We start from the raw sequence: 20,346 nt of genomic DNA, 5'->3' as shown, positions 1-20,346 counted from the left end.
GCTGCATGGCTGCAGATGTGGTCAAGTAGTGGGCAACCAGGTTGAAGAGGCAAGCAGCGGCCAATACAGAAGGGAACTTTATGTAGTGATCGAGAACTTGTTCATAGTCCATGGAAATTTAGGCAGGAGAGTATAATGGTCAGAAATGGCCACTGAAGAATGACCCTGCTTACAATAGACAAACAGACTGGTGGTGGGTGAGCAGGCAGGCAGGGAGACAATAAGTCAGCTGTTACAACAGGCAGGGATAAGGCCCTTTCTGAATATGGATTTGAGAGGTATTTCAAGCCACAGCCAAAGTATCAGTTCAGAGAATCCCTTCCAGGCAGAAGAGAGGTCTGGTGAATTGCGTATTCCTCCATCTAGAGGAATGCACTGCACTGTACAATATGGTATTCAGAGGCCACATGTGGCTACTGAGCGCTTGAAACATGCCTGGTGCAAACTGAGATGTGCTGTAAGTGTAAGTGTAAAGTACACTGCAAAATTGAAAGATTTAGTATAAAGAGTGAAAAAATATCATTATTAATTACATGTTGAAATGATAATATTTTAGATATGCTGGGTTGAATAAAATACGTTGTTAAAATTAATTTCAAGAAACATATTATTTGTGTTGTTCAAAATTAATTTTGTTGTTGTTGTTGTTGTTGAGACGGAGTCTCGCTGTCGCCCAGGCTGGAGTGCAGTGGCCGAATCTCAGCTCACTGCAAGCTCCGCCTCCCGGGTTTACGCCATTCTCCTGCCTCAGCCTCCCGAGTAGCTGGGACTACATGCACCCGCCACCTCGCCCGGCTAGTTTTTTGTATTTTTTTAGTAGAGACGGGGTTTCACTGTGTTAGCCAGGATGGTCTCGATCTCCTGACCTCGTGATCCGCCCATCTCAGCCTCCCAAAGTGCTGGGATTACAGGCTTGAGCCACCGCGCCCGGCCAAAATTAATTTTATCTTTTTAAAAATATTTAAAATGTGGTTACTGGAAAATGTATCATTACATATAAGGCTTGCATTATATTTCTTTTTCTTTTCTTTTTTTTTTTAGGCAGAGTCTCACTCTGTCACCAGGCTGGAGTGCAATGGCACGATCTCAGCTCACCACAACCTCTGCCTCCTGAGTTCAAGTGATTCTCCTGTCTCAGCCTCCTGAGTACAGGCACCCTCCACCATGCCCAGCTAATTTTTTGTATTTTTAGTAAAGACAGGGTTTCACCATGTTGGCCAGGCTGGTCTTGAACTCCTGCCCCTGTGATCCGCCCACCTCAGCCTCCCAAAGTGCTGGGATTATAGGCATGAGCCACTGCGCCTGGCTGAGGCTGCATTATATTTCTACTGGACAGTGCTGATCTAGAGTCCCTCAGAAATCTAAATTCCTTACTCGGAACAACAGGGATGCTATTATTCTACTTGAATTAAATGCTGGAATCTTGATTATCTCTAAAGATGGGGTCAACAGGAAGGTAGGCATTGAAAGGAAAAAAGAACTTCCACTTATAATCAACTGTAAGGATTATGACCACAAAAACTTTACTCAACTTTGGATTCCTACAGATGTTCCATGTGTTTCTGTTCTGTCACGTATTAGTCTCATGACTATGGGTAATTCACTTAATCCCTATGACCCTCAGTTTCCTTAGGTGCAAAATAGGAGTAACAGACCTTCATCGAGTGTGGTGAGGATAAATGAGATTATTTCACACAGTTCTATCATTATTATCATTCCCAGGCAGCTACTGTGGAATATTTAGTATTGAGTCAGCCTTTAGATAAAAGGAGTAAGTGTGCATGTGAGTCTCCTAGTCTAAAACCTCTGGAGAGGTAAGCTAAAACTTTAAAGAGCTACCAAAGGGGAAGGGAGAAAAGAAAGAAAATGCAAGAAGAGACAGCAGGGAGGTAGCGGGAGTTTCCCTGGGGCAGGAGTCTGACAAGGGGCACTAAAGATGAATAGGAATTTGGCTGCTTTCCAGAAATTTAGTCCATGAAAATCCGTATGTACAAAGACAGACACCCCGGGGAAGATCATTCCCTTGTTTGAAAAATTCTTTACTTTATAAGAGGGTTTACCAGAGAATTCCTAAAAGTGACAAACTCTCCTAGATTAAATAAGAATTAAGTGATAAATTTAAATCACAAATACAATTTGAACACATTTACTGTTAAGAAAGGTATGCCTGCACCTTTAAAGACCACAATTACTTGACCCAAACCCATCATCACCTAATGGGGCTTCTTTCCTGTCTTACCTGAAGAAGAATATCGTTCCAGGATCACCTTCTTTTGCAGAATTTTCCACACCCATCACCAAAATATTTGCTGCATCTGTGATTTAAAATAAATGAACAAAAAAGCTATGTCAAGGTAACACAAGGTATAAGAGTCACCTATAAACACTCTAATAAAGTACTTAAGATCATTTCTTTATATACCACAGAGTGCTCTGTAACCCAATCACCATCTTTCTACTAAGGCCTCTGAAAGGATTTAATATATAAAAATGCAACTATGACCACCAAAAAAATGATCAGCAATTACTTTCATAAAACATTCAACAACCTGTGATATTATTATTAGAGCTCATTCATGCCCATTTTGATTCAATAATCACTAGTCCAGATAATTATTAAAGTCTTAGGTTTGATATAACTAAGTGTCAAGAATCAGACTTCTTTCTACGAAATTAATTAAAAATAAAATTTGAAGTATTAATATATTCTCTTCCTTTAAATACTATTTCATTAATAATGCAATTTTAATATTTGCAAACTACTACTTCTGCTGAATTTTAAAGTATAAAGAGTAGGGCAATAGAAAATACACAGAAATAAAGATACTGATCATTTCAAAACATATGTGATTTCAAGGTTAACCACTGCAGGGGCTACCACTGCAGCCACCGGCAACTATTAAAAAAATTTATTTTTCTTTTTTTTGAGACAGGGTCTTGCTCTGTCTCCCAGGCTAAGTGCAGTGCCATGATCTCAGCTCAATGCAACCTCAACCTCCTGGACTCAAGGGACTCCCCCCACCTCAGCCTCCCAAGTAGCTTGGACTACAGGCATGCACCACTGCACCCGGCTAAGTTTTTGTTCATGTTTTGTAGAGATGAGGTCTCACTATGTTGCCCAGGCTGGTCTTGAACTCCTGAGCTCCAGCCATCTTCCTGCCTTGGCCTCCCAAAGTGCATTACAGGCATGAGCCACGGGGCCTGGCCTAAGTGTTGTTAAACATATACTAATATACCAATATTCATCATAAGAAGTTGCTTTACATATTAGTATATTGATATTTATCATAAGCATATATTCCATAATATAAATGACAACCAATGTTAATCAATTAATAAATATACTCTTAATTTGCAAAAGGTTGTATGTCTTAATGAAATTAACATAAAGTTAGGATCCTCAAAGCTTCAGAAATATCTGGTAAAGGTTGGGTGATGGGCAATTCAGACAGAGACCAAAATTATTATTATTTTTTTTTTGTAAATTGTTAATTACTACATCCATAGGACAGGGTTTGCCTATGCAGCCAAAAGCAAAATAAAATTGACTGAAACAACCCAGGGCAGTGAAGCCCCCAATTTTGTGAAGCACAGACCACACAGCTGGCAGCCTTCAGCGTCAGCCAACAGTACCTCCAGGCAAATTTTCATCCCAACAGGCTCTAGACATAGCTCTGTCTTTCTAAGTCAACTATGCTTGTTTTTGTCACCTAATCACAAACGGTCTGTTTGGATTATCACAATGATATTTCAACTATCTTCTATGGGATTGACTCTTAAGAATTTCCTCTGTTACAGGAAGACTTTCAACCTATTTTTGCTACTCTGAGGTAAATTAATAAATGTTCTGGGTATTGGGCTATCCTGAGTTTCACGGTAAAAGTTTATTCATCAAAATGTTCTAAGTAACTTATTTATTTTTGAGACAGAGTCTTGCTCTGTCACTCAGGCTGGAGTGCAGTGGCATGATCTTGGCTCACTGCAACCTCCGCCTCCCAGGTTCAAGTGATTCTCCTGCCTCAGCCTCCTGAGTAGTTGGGATTACAGGCACGTACCACCATGCCCAGCTAATTTTTGTATTTTTAGTAGAGGTGGGGTTTCACCATGTTGGCCAGGCTGGTCTCAAACTCCTGACCTCAGGTGATCTGCCTGTCTCAGCCTCCCAGAGTGCAGGATTACAGGTATGAGCCATCACGCCTGGCCTATTTATTTATTTGTTTTTTGAGACAGAGTCTCACTCTGTCGTCCAGGCTGGAGCACAGTGGCATGATCTCAGCTCACTGCAACCTCCACCTTCCAGGTTCAAGCAATTCTTGTGTCTCAGTCTCCGAGTAGCTGGGACTACAGGCTCATGCCACTGTACCTGGCTAATTTTTGTATTTTTAGTAGAGATGGGGGTTTTGCCATGTTGGCTAGGCTGGTCTCGAACTCCTGACCTCAAGTGATCCACCTGCCTCAGCCTCCCAAAGTGCTGGGATTACAGGCCTGAGCCACCATGACTGGCCTAAATTATTTTTAGTTAATGTAAAGCAAGCCATTTCTCAAGAATCCTTCCTGATATCACCATAAAAATCCTCAATTAAGTTCATTTTAATTTTCTTCTTTTTCATTTTTATCTTTTAACTAGTTGTTTTATTATTATTTGTATTTTTAGTAGAGACAGGCGTTTCTCCATGTTGGTCAGGTTGGTCTCGAACTCCCGACCTCAGGTGATCTGCCCGCCTTGGCTTCCCAAAGTGCTGGGATTACAGGCGTGAGCCACTGCACCCAGCTAACTAATTGTTTTAAAGTATTAGATTGAGCTGGTAAATTTTTTTTAAAGGCTCTCCCCATGTCTATCAACTTCATGGTTCTTCTATAAGACTAAAATAACGGGCTGGGTGCCGTGGCTCAAACCTGTAATCCCAGCACTTTGGGAGGCCAAGGTAGGAGGATCAGATGAGGTTGGGAGTTCGAGGCCAGCCTGACCAACATGGAGAAACCCCGTCTCTACTAAAAATACAAAAATTAGCCAGGTGTGGTGGCGCATGCCTGTAATCCCAGCTACTCTGGAGCTGAGGCAGGAGAATCGCTTGAACCCGGGAGGCAGAAGTTGTAGTGAGCCAAGATCCCGCCATTGCACTCCAGCCTGGGCAACGACAGCGAAACTCCGTCTCAAAAAACAAAAAAAAATACATACACACACACACAAACTAAAATAACTTCTTAATGTGCTAGAAATGAAGTAGTATGACCTCTGACCACCTCAAGTAATAATGATCCTATAAATAATGCTTAATAAATCATACTGATTTTAATGAGAAGTTCTCTGTACATTTTCATTTCTTAACTTTGTCATCTGTATAAAGAAATTCAACACCCACTTTTATGATACAATCCTTTCAAAAGAAAATGAATTGCAAACAAATACATACTTAAGATAGTATCATAGGAAAATTATCCAATACATTTTAATATACTTGGCCCCAGGTTCAAGAAGAAGTACCTCTAGGCAAGTTTGTTACTTCAACATATCCGTGGGAGGCCAGATCTTGAGACAGATTTCCCAGATGATACTCATCTGCCGTTGCAAATGCTGTGCAGTGCATTAGGTCCTGTTCCAGGGAGATGAGCACAACATGGGTTACCAAGAGGCTGAAGCATCTGTGATGGCTGCTGAGCACCCTATGGGACTCCATTCTGCAAAGCTAGAACTCCAGAGTTTTCTTCAAACATCTCCAAGAGCGATACAAGGGATGGGATGAAGATGAAGAGAACCAAGTTACTGGGAGACAAATTTCAGTTCAATCTTCCAAAGCACTTGCTCCCTCCCACCAGGCAAAAAGTTGGAATGGGTTATTCTGAAAGGCAAGCCACTCTCAACTGGTAGTGTCTCAAGCACAGATTGAATACAAAATAGAGATGATTAAGGCATCACATGGGTGACTGGATGGAATGATAGTTAAGTCTCTCCAACCCTGAGTTTCCATGAGTCTTTTTCAAAGCAACGTTGGTATTTGAGGTCATTTCCTAATTTGTAACTACTCTTCTACAGCAGATTCCTTTAAATCACCAAAGGAATTACAGTATTTTTACACTAGTTAACATCAAACAAAAAGGTCTGTACATCTGAGCATGTGTCTTGGTTTGCTTAGTACTTTGGTTCATGCCTCATCTTGCCTGTGTACATATGAGGAAAGATGGTAAGAACTATGGCTCAATGCTGTTTTTTTTCAAATTGTAGGTCACAACACATTAGTGAGTTCTGATATCAGTTTGGTTGGCCCAAAACAGCTTTTTAATAAAACTAAATAGAAAAATATTACAGCACATTATTCACAGGAAATGTTATTTTATGAAGTTTTCTGTCACTTATATGTATGTATCTACTCTAGGTCGCTATGTATGCAAAATGTTAAATATATTTCTATGAGATGTAGTCAATAAAGTTTGAAAGCTATTGGCGTAAGAGTTAACATTTTAGGCACAGAAGTTGGTTACAATTTTAAAAGAATATCAGAATAGCAATAATGCTTACTTTATGGGGTTGTTGTAAAGTTTAAGTAAGCTAATAAGCATAAACTGCTCCGCATTGTGGCTAACACAAGTGTTCAACGGTTGTTAGATTCTAGTTGGCCAAAAGAAGTTTATGAGTCACTAAATCAACATTTATTCTTAGGACTTACTCATCTCAGCTCCCCAATTCTTTTCCGTTCTGTATATTCCTAGTATGAAATTCTAGAGAATATATATTAATTCATTCCTTCCTCCCACCTACATCCCGCAACTCCTGGCTCTTTCTCATGAAATGACCTGACCCCATTTGCTCTTCCTCAATCCGTTCCACAGCTCTGATGTGTGGTTTAAAGGTAAAAGAATAACAGAGAACCTGAGGATCCATGCAAACTGAAAAATCCAAAATCAATAAAGTATCTACTCATAAGCAAAATGAGACGAATTCAATTAGAAAAAAATAGAAGTCAGACAAGCTGAAATTACTGGGGAATGTGGGGATAAATGGATGTAGTACCCTGATTATGAGCAGAAAACTGCTAATTCCTTCCAAATTAGCTAATTCCCATAGTCACATACGAAAGTAGGAACACGGGGATACACAAATAAAAATGTATCAGGAGTTACCAGAGTATAGGGAACAGGCATATGCTTAAGGTTTAGACCTGTGAGCACTAGTTCTTTTTAAGGCTCCATGGAGTTAAAAAGAGCTGACGTGCTATGTCTGTAGAGCTGAAGCTAGCTGAAAGAAAGGAACCCTAGCAAAGGACATCAGGCGAGACATGGGGCAGGCTCCACACTCTGCAAGACCTGACAAATTCACTCAAGCTTGCTAGGTGAAATCACAGTATGTTAGGTTGGATGTCAGAATTACTTCTGTGATGGCTAGAGCTCATGTGCTTAGTTTGGGCTGAAGTGGGAAGAGCAAGAGGCAGAAAAAGGAGATAAGAAGGTCATAAGGTAGTCCACTGAAGGATCTTCCTATAGCTGTACTGAAAATGGTAGAGGCTGTCTCGCTAGAATCAGAGTTGTAAACTGGCAGCTTGGAGAACCATCTAACTCAAGAGCTGACCTACATCACGTTTCTAAAATTTGAATTGACTTGTCAACAATAAACTGAGAGATTTCACACAAAAATCCAGATTTCCACCATCTTCTGACCGAGTGGAAGATCTGGCAGGGGGTCCCAGGGTCTCCAGCCCACACCCTCCCTGCCTCTCCCTGTTGTCTCACATCTCCTTCTCCATCATGTGTTATTGGCCAAGCCCATCTGCGCTAAGAATGTGTACTACTTTTTTTTTTTTTTTTTTTTTCCCAAAAAATATTCTTGGCCAGGCGCAATGACTCACGTCTGTAATCCTAGAACTTTGGGAGGCTGAGGCGGGTGGCTCACTTGAGGTCAGGAGTTCGAGACCAGCCTGGTCAACATGGTGAAACCCTGGCTCTACTAAAAATACAAAAATCCAGCTGGGTGTGGTGGCTGGCACCTGTAATCCCAGCTACTCAGGAGGCTGAGGCAGGAGAATCCCTTGAATCCAGGAGGCAGAGGTTGCAGTGAGCCAAAATTGCGCCACTGCACTCCAGCCTGGGTGACACAGCAAGATTCCGTCTCAAACAAAAACAAAACTTTATGTTCCTTTATTGGAGCAAAATTCCAGATTGATATACAGTGATGTATTTACTAAACAGAGACCTGTGCAGAAATTACATACTATCTATGTAGATAGGTTGTTATACTTTGCCTATTGATGGAATAGGTCCATTTATCAAGTTTTATACATCAAAAAGCTTTGACTTTCACCAGGCTCTCCATTAATTCACCTTTGAAAAAGTGGCATTTAATTTCAGCTACTATATTTTACAGCATAAAAAGCTTATGCATTAGAGTGCTTCTCTGCAAAATGGCATGTTGCAGACAGAGCCGAGTCCATCATCCCACCCGGATTGACATAGTCACATTTGAGAGCTTTACACCAGAGAGCCAGGACAAAGTTACTCCTAACCAACACAGACTTCTTACTCTGAGAGTCCAGAGAGCCCAGACAAAGTTACTCCTAACCAACACAGACTTCCTACTCTCAGAGTTTATTTTCTTGGCCATATTTTATAGTGCCAATGAAGATGTGCCAGCAAGCATCCCATATACAGCTTGGCATTAGAGTACAAGGTCTGTTTGATGGTGGTGGCAGGCACTACTATTTTACTCTATTTTTTTATTTATTTATTATTTTTTGAGACGGAGTCTTCCTCTGTCGCCCAGGCGGGAGTGCCAGTGGTGCAATCTTAGCTCACTGCAACCTCCACCGCCTGGATTCAAGCGATTACCCTGCCTCAGCCTCCCAAGAAGCTGGAATTGCAGGCATGCAACACCACACCTGGCTAATCTTGTATTTTTAGTAGAGATGGGGTTACGCCAAGTTGGCCAGGCTGGTCTCAAACTCCTGACCTCTGATGATCTGCCCAACCCGGCCTCCCAAAGTGCTGGGATTACAGGCGTGAGCCACCATGCCCAGCCAGGCACTATTATTTTAAATCAAGGTAAAAGGCTAGTTTTAAAAACTGCCACTTGGAGATAAAAATAAAGGGCACAATATATTCAGAACTGAGTTTTGGGCAATCTGGTATCCCAAATTATGTGAATATTCAGACACTAACAGCAAATTGAGAACGTGTACTATTTTCAACTCTCAAGGACGGGACAAGGCAAGTCAATCACTATTTTTATGAGAAAATATATTCTAAGCTCCAAATAGATTATGAATAAATCTTTAAACACAATCTGTTTTCACTTAGCCATCCTAAGCATCTTTGTCGTAGGTTTTCCAGACTGTCAACCATCCCCTTTCCTCCTCTCGGGATCTCCCATTTAGTTTGGCTGAAAGTTCTATCCATCCAATGTCACTCAGCTTATATGGTTTGCCACGCTACTTTCTGTATTCTTAAACTTCTTAGCTCTTGAGTCTTAGTTGTGTGCTTCTTCTATTAATAGATGAACCTGACGTTTAGACATTTTGTTTTGGTTTTATTTTCTTTGCTTTTTTAATTGTAGCCTATTTGGTAAAAGGAAAGAACCATAGAATGTCTTTTTTTTTTTTTTTTTTGAGACGGAGTCTCGCTCTGTCACCCAGGCAGGAGTGCAGTGGCCGGATCTCAGCTCACTGCAAGCTCCGCCTCCCGGGTTCACGCCATTCTCCTGCCTCAGCCTCCCGAGTAGCTGGGACTATAGGCGCCCGCCACCTCGCCCGGCTAGTTTTTTGTATTTTTTAGTAGAGACGGGGTTTCACCGTGTTAGCCAGGATGGTCTCGATCTCCTGACCTCGTGATCCGCCTGTCTCCGCCTCCCAAAGTGCTGGGATTACAGGCGTGAGCCACCGCGCCCGGCCAGAATGTCTTGTCTGCTTTTTTTCTTCCTTATTAAAGACGCTATTGTTTTCTGAGCAGCTTTCATTTTTATACATCTTTCTCTGGATTTTTATAGTGAATTCTTATTAAGCATTAGCTACATATACATGTAAAGCATATTTTGGATTTCAGGATGGGGAGCTACAACTTGCTCTTAAATAAATGTGTCAAACCAACCTATAATACTTACAAGATTTAGGGCTTCTCTATTTCAAAATGTTTTTAAAAACCCAAAAAACAAAAACCCAAAACCCCAATATTTTAGTATGTTTTGTTTTTCTGGTCACAGAAGACACGGTCCAGCAGATGGGGCTAGAAATCTATATATGATTCTTGTTTCAGAAGCATCACATGCTCTGATCAGAACATTTTTTAAAAAATTGTACTTTCACTTACACTGTATTACTGAAGAAAATTGGTGTATTACAGCAATGCTGCTTCTATAGTGATTTGGTCTTTGTCCTTGGTTCCCAGTACAGACTCCTAAAACCCCTGTAATTTTCTAAGTGACAGAGGCATTTTTGGTTGTAGTATTTGCTCTTTGCCTTTAGTTACTAACACAGAGCTTCTAAATCCCTTGGAATTTCATGAGTGATGGGAACGTCTTTTGTTTTAATGAGGTGACTCCCAGTGTTCTGGACAGCTTCAGGATGGGGCGTGGTTACCAGAAAGACCAAACTTTGATTAGAAGCTTAGAACTTTCAACCCCACCCTTAACCTCTAGTGAACGGAGAGGGGCTGGAGATTGAGTTAATCATCAATCACGGTTTACACAATGAAACCTCCATAAAAACACCTGAACAACGGGGTCTGGAGAGGTCCTGCATTGATCAATGCATCCATGTGCCAGGAGGGCGGCACAGCCCAATTCCACAAGGAACAGAAGCTCCTGAGTTCCAGGCCCTTCTAAACTTCACCCTGTGCACCTCTACATCTGGCTGTTATTTTGTATACTCTATAAAAAACCAGTAAACGTAAATAAAGTGATTCCCTGAGTTCTGTGGGACATTCTGGCAAATCAACAAACCTGAAGAGAGGGTGGTGGTCATAGAGCTGGTTGGTCAGAAGCACAGGTGTCAACAGGGAGGGCAGTCTTGTGGGGCTGAGCTTAATTAACTGGGGTCTGCACTAACTCTGGCTAGTGCTGGAATTGAACTGAATTGCAGGACACCTTGTTAGTGTCTGGAGAATTGGAAAACTGGCTGGGAGGAGGAGGAAAAGGCTCCCATATATTTGATGTCAGAGGTACTGTGAGTACATAGATCATATTAAGGAAAAATGCCTTTTCTCCTGCAATGTACTCATTGGAGATGAAAGCTATAAAAACACAGATACATTTTATGTTACCAGTATTATGCTTTATCTTTTAAGTTTTTTTACTACAATCTATAAGAAATCATTATACATAGTACATATACACATCTATGCTCACACACCAATAATTGCCACAATAGCTTCACAAACCAGTATTTACCTTTATCATGAGCAATGTATTCTGTTATTTTCTATTTCATTTTTCAAAAAACATGGTTAATAATCCACTAGTGATTCCATAACACACTGTGCTATTAGCCTGAAAACATTCTCCCTGGTATCAGGCTCCACACCACTCAGACCTGCCATTCCCATCCTCTGGTGTTCTCTTCAAAGACTGGGCATTAATAAGAAGCACTGCTATGATTGTTTTCTCGTTTGTTTAGTGGGTCTTTAGTTACTAACACAGAGCTTCTAAACCCCTTGGAATTTCACGAGTGATGGGAACATATTTTGTTTCAATGAGGTGACTGTTTAGTGGGTCTCCCTCGGTCGCCCAGGCTGGATGGAGTGAGGTGCAGTCATGACTCACTGTAGCCTGGAACCCCCAGGCTCAAGCGAACCTCCCACCTCAGCCTCTTGAGTAGCTAGGACTACAGGTGTGCACCACCAAGCCCGGCTAATTTTTTTTTTTTTAAGTCTTTTAGAAATGGGAGTCTTGCTATGTTGCCAGGCTGGTCTTGAACTCCTGGCCTCAAGTGGTCTTCCTGCATCAGCCTCCCAAAGCACTGGAATTATAGGCATAAGCCACAGGACCCACTATTGCTTTTAGGAACTGTAAGCCAAAGGGATGTGGGTTGAATATCTCAGATGATGATCGCTGAAAATGAGACCAGGTAAAGATTTAATTCGAACAGAGAGGGTGACTGAAACCATTCAGCCAACTCCAGATGCATGTTGTTCTGCAGAGCTGAAAAGATGAGCTCAGTGCAACTATGGGAACAAAACAAAGTCCACATGCTTTTGACACAAAGCAGAGGCTTTTCCTTGTCTCAGTCAAGAGTGGTATAAAGGGTTTACCACTTTGATGGTATAAAGGACATAAAGGGTTTACTACTTTGATGGTATAAAGTGGTATAAAGGGTTTACCACTATGATGGCCGTATGAAAATGGAGTGGCCCTCAATTTGTGGCAGATGAAAGTCAGGCTTCGGTCCCGGGGACATATTACCTAGTCATGCCAAGACTGCTTTCTCTATGAAAAATAAAATCTTCAAAAAATGGTGTTCCAAAATTATATTATCTCAGATCACTTTAGAAACATATGATTTTCTTCTTTTTTCTAAGACAGAGCCTCACTCTGTCACCTAGGCTGGAATGCAGTGGCGTGATCTTGGCTCACTGCAACCTCCGCCTCCTGGATTCAAGAGATCCTCCTGCCTCAGCCTCCCGAGCAGCTGGGATTACAAGTGTGCACCACCACCATGCCTGGCTACTTTTTGTATTTTTGTAGAGACAAGGTTTCACCATGTTGGCCAGGCTGGTCTCAAACTCCTGACCTCAAGTAATCCACCTGCCTTGGTCTCCCAAAATGTTGGGATTACAGGTGTGAGCCACCGTCCGGCCAGAAACATCTGATTTTCTATTATATTCCTGTGCTTTCAGAAGGACAGCATACGGCTTGTTTTTGCCAAACTCCAACTGAAGTCATTGTCTATCGTGTTACACATGTCTCCTATAACAGAATCCATGAAATAACTCCTTCATTTCGGTGCTGGAAAAAGTTATTTCTCTGAAGATATTTTTATGTTTTTACTCTGCCCTCTCCCACAATAAAAAACAACAAACAGTAAATCCCAGGAGGATTTCCTCTTTTAATTACCGGGCTTCTCAAAACACAATGTTCAATAAATTATTCATTTCAGGTACTTCATAACATTTCTCTGTTCATGTCAACTATTTGTTCTAATATGCAAAAGTATTTATTATCTCATTTGAAACTATGTTGAATGTTGAAAATCTACTTCAAATTCTTTCCTGGAAGGAAGTAAAAAAAAAAAAAAAACCTAAAGAAAAATAAGATATGGTATTTAGGAAAATTGCTTGCAAGTCTAAGGATGGCCCAAAGAAATAGCCTAGGGACATCTCTGACTGTATCAGCTTCTTCCTAAGAAACCCGACGCACTGTGCTGTTAGATGTTACAAATGAACACAACTGAGCTTTCTCTTTTTTGGATCTGCCATGAATTCAGGTTTTTACACTTAATGTCATCTTGGACACTTAAATACTGAATTTCCCAGGTTACCCCAAAGCTCCAGCAAAAGGAAAGGTGGAGCAGTAGCCGCACAACACTCCATCCTTCACATCCGGGGTTCAGAGAAACCACACAAGAATTGAAAGCATTCCAGAATCCAACACAAAAACCATTCATTAATTCCTAGCTTCCGAATCAGAGGATGAGTAAAGGTGTGTAGGTATAACTTTCCAAGGGGTGTCAGCTACACAGTAATAAAAACACGGCCCAAATTAAACAGGCTCAGGGGCTACTTTTCAGAACCAAGACTTGAAGACAGACATTCTAACCTGTTTTCTGATAGATTCAGAAGTCTTCATCAAGTTTAAAGTATCTTTAATGTTGATGACTATTGGCATTAAAGATCCTCTTGCCTCTTTTCAATCCTTTCCAATTTAATAAACATGTAAGTACAACATACAGTTCTAGGTATTATGCAAGACACAAAGGTTACTAAGGGCTTGATCTTGACCCTTAACCTGTTATTGAAGAAGAAATGCAAATTGTAGCAGAAAAATTCCCAGAAACTCCTTAAGGATGAATAAAAAAAATAACCCCTTAAACCTTAGGAGGATAAAAAAACAAGGCCCTCCTCCCCTGCAGCTTTTGGAGGCTACCTTACCGTGTCATTTCACCGACCCATGCAACTGCCACAGCCTAATAAAGGCTTATCTGTCGGCAGTTACTTTTTTTTAATTTGATGAAGAATTTCTAGTTTGATTTTTTAATTTTTTTTTTTTAATTTTTTTTACAGTCCCATTCTTAGACTGGACTTAATATCGGTCCTCTTTTTCAATTTCCTTAGACCAATACCAAATCTTTTATAAACTATATTTTCATGTTTTATTGTATTTTGTTTTTATATGTATCATTAATTGTTAAAAATTAAGATTTTGAATCCCTTTGGATATTTATTAGGCTTCAAAGATCTTGATGAGGAAGTCTGAGTGACTGCCAGTTCTCTGACGTTGGTGGTAAGGCTGGGGTGCAACGCACACTAGTTTAGCGTGAGCAACGATCACTAAGCACAAGAGCCACGGCCACCCCTACTTTACCTCATTCACGGACAAAACTGGAAGGTTGGTCCTGGATGGCTGTCTGGTCCTGGATACTTTTAGTGGTCTCTTGATCTGTGGGAAGTCTTGTTTTGGAACAAATGTTTCCGTTGATATAGATGAGAAATGCCTCTTTAATATTTTTATAAACCATTTAGAACCCAATAGATGTGGTTTATGGGTCACTCTCCTGTGAGTACCAAAGGATTTCATGGTTGGAAGGTGTGCCTTTTCATCTTGGCAACGAGCAGCATTTAATGGAGAGAGCAGGCTTGTATTGGATTTTTTTTGGTTCATTTCCAGGATCTGAGACTTATTCAAACCACCAGATGTTTTATCAGGAAGGAAGAAATCCAAGTTTTGACATACTGTCAGTGTGCTGCATGTTGTATTTTCAAATTCCTTAAGTGGTTTTAACATTAGATGACTGATTCTTCGGCACTGATGTGCTTTTGATAATATATGATGAGATCCGGCCACGGCTCTGAGGAGTGTGGCTGGCATTACCACGTCCCAAGCTAAAAGAAAAGGAATTCAAAGTTCAAGTTTTAAAATTAACGCTTAAAACATATATAATATTTCCCTAGGTAATAGGCATGTTTCTGTAAAAAAATTTGTAAAACAGATACATCCTAATTCTAGCAAAAGAACAAGGTTAAAAAAGTAAGTACAGTGTTTCTGCCACTTTGCCTTTATCAACATTTGGCCTTCTTCCTGGAAGATTACAAGATTATAAAGCTACTGACACAACAAGAACCTTAAAAAAAAAAGTGATGGGACCACTTCATTTACTTCATTAGCATATCAAGTATATAAAAATCTGTACTGGCCAGGCACTGTAGCTCACACTTGTAATCCCAGCACACTGGGAGATTGAGGCAAAGGGATTGCTTGAGTCCAAGAGTTTCAGACCAGCTGGGGCAACATGGCCAAACATTATCTCTACAAAAATGACAAAAATTTAAAAATTAGCTGGGTGTAATGGCAGCTCAGGCCTATAGTCGCAGCTACTCACAGGCTGAGGTGGGAGGATCACTTGAGCCCAGGAGACCGAGGCTGCAGTGAGTCATGATTGTACCACTGCACTCCAGCCTTTTTTCTGCCTCAGGGAAAAAAAAAAGAATCAGGAAAGGCTCCCAGAAAGATCTAAGCTGATTCTAGTAGGGGAAGGTGCTTTTCAGCTTGGGGCTGGGCATGGGAGTGCATGAGGCACATCAGATACACACATGAACCTTCCAGACAAGGTAAACAGAATTTCCCCCTTATTTACAGTATGAAATGTGTTATTTTAAAGTTAGCCTATAGTAGGCCACACACAGTGGCTCATGCCTGTAATCCCAGCAGTCTGGGAGGCTAAAAGGGTGGGGGGGGAAATCTCTTGAGGCCAGGAGTTCAAAACCAGCCTGGCGAACATGGCGAAAACCCCTCTCTACTAAAAATACAAAAAAAATCAGCCAGGCATGATGGTGCGTGCCTTTAATCCCAGCTACTCAGGTGGCTGAGATACAGAATCGCTCGAACCAGGGAGGCAGAGGTTGCAGTGAGCCAGGATCGCTCCACTGCACTCCAGCCTGGGCAACAGAATGAGACTCTGTCTCAAAACAAACAAACAAAAAAGTTAGATCGTAGTAATCAATAATTCTTTTTTTAAAAATAACACGTTAGGTGCTAGAGATATATGAATCAATGATCTCAGAATTCAAAGTCTAGCAGAGGAAAATGAATGAGATGCACAAATTGCTCTATTCCAGAGAAAGGAGCATGTGAAGAGTGTGGCATTGTCACAGAGGTGACATTTGAACTGAGTCTTGAAAGGGCAGAAGGATCAGCAAGTCAAACACTTCAGGCATGGAGTCCTATTTATCTCCCTATCTCAGGGGAGGTAGGAGTGAGCTGCACAAGGTAAGGACCGAAAAAGAACCGGTGACCAGATCACCAGAGGATCTATAAAGTCATCCCAAAGAGTTTCTACAGGTGGGGAGAAAGCTGAGCTTCTAACTCTGAGAGTCACATAGTCAAATGTATGTTCCTGAAACAACTTTTTGGTGATGATGTGCAAGAGGAAACGAGAGAGACTCTAACATCACTCTGACTCTAACATCACTCTGAGCACTTTCTACATGCCAAGTGCTCGGCCTCACCTCATAATGATCCCATTTCACTGATTAGGAAACTGAGGTTTAAAGAGGCTAAGTGCTCACCATTAAGAAGCTGCAGAGACGTAATTAACGTAAAACCCAGGCTTTCCCAATTCCAAAGTCAACACTCTTACCCACTACCTTTTATTTATTTATTACCTCTCTCCAGGATAAGGACAAAGATGATTCACAGTGATACTTAGGAGGTAGAACCTGCTGCTTTCAAAATCCCTTCAAAAGCCGGTATTCTGTGTTTCATTCTAGTCCAATTGGCTACTGCAGTTCACCTTTGATTAGTACTATTCCATTCCAGTTGAACCACTTAATTTTGAAGAACCTAACTATAAAATATTTTAGAAATGTGTCCACAGTCCTGGATTCTTTCATTGTCTTTGAGGAAATTCTTTTTTTTTTTTTTTTTTCTGAGATGGGAGTCTCGATCTGTCACTCAGGCTGGAGTGCAGTGGTGCCACCTCAGCTCACTGCAACCTCCACCTCCCAGGTTCATGTGATTCTCCTGCCTCAGCCTCCTGAGTAGCTGGGATTACAGGTGTGCGCCACCAAGCCCAGCTAGTTTTTGTATTTTTATTTATATATATATATATATTTATTTAGCAGAGACGGGGTTTCACTATGTTGGCCAGGCTGGTCTCCAACTCCTCACCTCAAATGATCCGCCTGCCTTGGACTCCCAAAGTGCTGGGATTACAGGCGTGAGCCACTGCACCTGGCCTCTTTGAATAAATTATTTACCTCAAAACGCTATTGACTACCTTAATATGGAGGCTACATGAAGCACTATTACAATGTACGTAAAAGTTACAGGTAATATTATTGTTGCAGTAACTTTCAATGGTTTCTATATCCATGCTGATCAGTGGTGGGGATGATTCTTCCAAAACCCTGGCCCTGAGTTCCCTAATCTCCCTTCCTGAATGGTCCTGTTTTTCACTTTTCCTCAGCCACTCATGCCCATGGTCATTATCCCGTAACCTGTAAAGTAGCCACTAGACAACCCACATTGCTATTGAGCCCTTGAATTCTGGCTAGTATAAATTGAGCCTCAATTTTTTAATAAGTAAAATATCTCAACTCTTCTATCAATTATTTGTTGAAATAATATGTCTGGGTATATTGACCTAAATAAAATGCATTATTCAAATACATTTTAGCTATTCTTTTTTCTTTTTTGATACAAAGTTTCGCTCTTGTTGCCCAGGCTGGAGTGCAATGGTGGGATCTTGGCTCACTGCAACCTCTGCCTCCCCCGTTCAAGCGATTGTCCTGCCTCAGCCTCCCGAGTAGCTGGGATTACAGGTGCCTGCCACCATGCTTAATTTTTTGTATTTTTAGTAGAGACGGGGTTTCATCATGTTGGCCAGGCTGGTCTTGAAATCCTGACCTCAGGTGATCCACCTGCCTTGGCCTCCCAAAGTGTTGAGATTACAGGCGTGAGCCACCGGACCCCATCCCATTTTTATCACTGCACCTTCTAGAAAGCCTAAGATTACATTTGTGCCTTACGTTGTTTTTCTATCAGACAGGGCCCTACTGTCATTATCAATACATCGGACCTCCTCACCTCAATTTCATCCATTCTACTCTCTAAGCACCACCTCCTATCTTTGCATCTCACTTCTTCTATTACCCAATTCCAACAATTCTTCAACACCAACAGGACCCACGAGTCAATGATCCAACCACCTTTTCGCGGTCTCTCACTCCCCATGACTTCACTTCCTCCATATTCAGTTTACACTCCATGGTCTACCATTCTAATCTCTCTCTTATACCCCTGGAATCCCTTGCATCCCTTTCTTCCCAGTCTTTCCCATTGACGAGCAGTAATTAGTATCTTTATAACTGCTAAGCCAAAAACGTGGAGTCCACTTTGACTCTTTATTCTCCATATCCAACCTGTCAGTAAATCCCAAGGGCCTTCTAGGGACCACTGCCCATCATCAGTAATACTACTACCTAATCCAAACTGCTATCCTTCTCATGGATTATTATAATAGCTTTAACCAGTTTCCCTGATTCTGTTTTGGGCCCCCTACAGTTTCTTCTCAACACAAGCAACCAAAGTGATCCTTTGAAGTCAAATCTTAGCGCAAAATGTGGCTATGGCTTCACGGTTCACTTAATAAAAGCTGAAGCCCTCCGACCAGGCGTAGTGGCTCACGCCTGTAATCCCAGCACGTTGGGAGGGATCACTTGAGGTCTGGAATTCCAGACCAGCCTGGCCAACATGGTGAAACCCCGTGTCTACTAAAAATACTAAAATTAGCCGGGCATGGTGGCATGGGTCTATAATCCCAGCTACTCGGGAGGCTGAGGCAGGAGCATCATCGCCTGAACCCGGGAGGCGGAGGTTGCAGTGAGCCGAGATCGCGCCACTGCACTAAAGCCTGGGCGACAGTGCAAGATTCCGTCTCAAAAAAAAAAAAAAAAGCCAAAGCCCTCAAAATGGCCTGCATGGCACTACATTCTCTGGCCCTTTATCAGCACTCCGACAGCTCTCTCCTTTGCTTATTTTGCTCCTCATTCTAGCCTCTGGATCTTTGCACTTGCTGTTCCTTACGCTCTTCTCCCAGGGATCTGAAAGACTCACACCTTCACCTCCTTCGGAGGTTTGCTAAAATGTCTTCTACCCAGTGAAGCCTTCCCCAACCACTACATTAAAAACACACAACCAGCACCCGTTCTCTAACTTCCTCCACTTTGCATTTCAACATTGTGTAACATCACTTACAGACCTTTAATTTTTAGTTTATTAATTCATACTGCAAAACAACTCAGTTCTTATCATGTGCCAGCCATTGTGCCTAGTTGCTGACAATACAGTTGAAAATAAAATAGACAAAAATCCTATCTTTTGAATCTTTTGAACCTTACATTGGGAGTGACAGGCAAAAACAAGGTAAATCAGTAAAATACGTGAGACAGAACGCTAAAGGAAAAAAAAGGAAAGGGCTGATTTTTGTGTCTTCCCTCCAGAATGGAAGCTCCTTGAGGATACAGATTTGTGTGTTTTTTCCTACTATATCTCCTGACAATAGCGCCCAGTACATAGTAGGCATTCGATCGAATTTTTAAAATGAAATACTAGGCAGTTACTCAGTTCCTGGGCACATTTCAACTTTTAGACAATAACACCAATTAAGAAAATCAGTTACAGCTAGGCTACGATTCAAGAGACAACTGTCACTCATCTTTGGGAGCAGGCCTCAAACTCAAAATTATTTTATCGATTTCTACAGTTACCGCGGTGCACTGGCTCAAAAAAAGGGTTCATTAATTGACTGAGTGCTTTTTACTCCCAGCTAAGTCGACCAAAGATCACGGTAAGAGGCAGAGGGTCACAGTCGCACCAGTGTAACCCGTGACTGTACACGTTCCGGGCGGCCAGAAGCCAGGGCGCAGACCTCCGAGCCGGACCACCCAAGCAGCTAAGGAAAGGCAGTACACTAACCTCTCTGCCGGAAGAGAAGAAGGAAGTGCCAGGGACGCGCGCTTCCTCTGCAGGACTGCAGGGAAAGAGCCGCAGCACCAGTCTCTCACTACAGCAGCCACCCCATCTCCTGGAAGGGCGCTCCCTCCCACCCCCGATACTGCGCAGGCGCACTGAACTCTGGTCCCACTTAGCGGGAGCAACTCGGACCACGTGACTCTCTGACCACGTGACCCGCGTCGCCGCGACCTCTTCCGCTC

The 20,346-nt window shown here is 41.7% G+C and overlaps 1 protein-coding gene across 3 annotated transcripts in view; it reads right to left on the bottom strand.

The window, feature by feature from the left end:
• The window catches only part of RMND1 (required for meiotic nuclear division 1 homolog), a 156,398-nt gene that overhangs the window by 29,957 nt on the left and 106,095 nt on the right, over positions 1–20,346 (bottom strand). For 2 of the 3 annotated variants that reach the window (XM_050786876.1, XM_050786877.1), the window contains 4 exons: positions 20,108–20,218; positions 14,498–15,015; positions 5,486–5,594; positions 2,240–2,315 (listed from right to left, as the gene is read on the bottom strand). In XM_050786876.1, coding sequence (XP_050642833.1) covers positions 2,240–2,315; positions 5,486–5,594; positions 14,498–15,001 — 689 coding nt within the window. In that variant the 5' untranslated portion in view covers positions 15,002–15,015; positions 20,108–20,218. Of the gene's footprint in view, positions 1–2,239; positions 2,316–5,485; positions 5,716–14,497; positions 15,016–20,107; positions 20,219–20,346 lie in introns of those variants that run through there. The other variant, XM_050786878.1, reaches the window with a different exon arrangement.

This window comes from Macaca thibetana, chromosome 4 (assembly GCF_024542745.1).
Source record: "Macaca thibetana thibetana isolate TM-01 chromosome 4, ASM2454274v1, whole genome shotgun sequence".
NCBI lineage: Eukaryota > Metazoa > Chordata > Mammalia > Primates > Cercopithecidae > Macaca > Macaca thibetana.
Note: the sequence above shows the minus strand (reverse complement) of the source record. Positions and strands in the feature narration are given on the sequence as shown.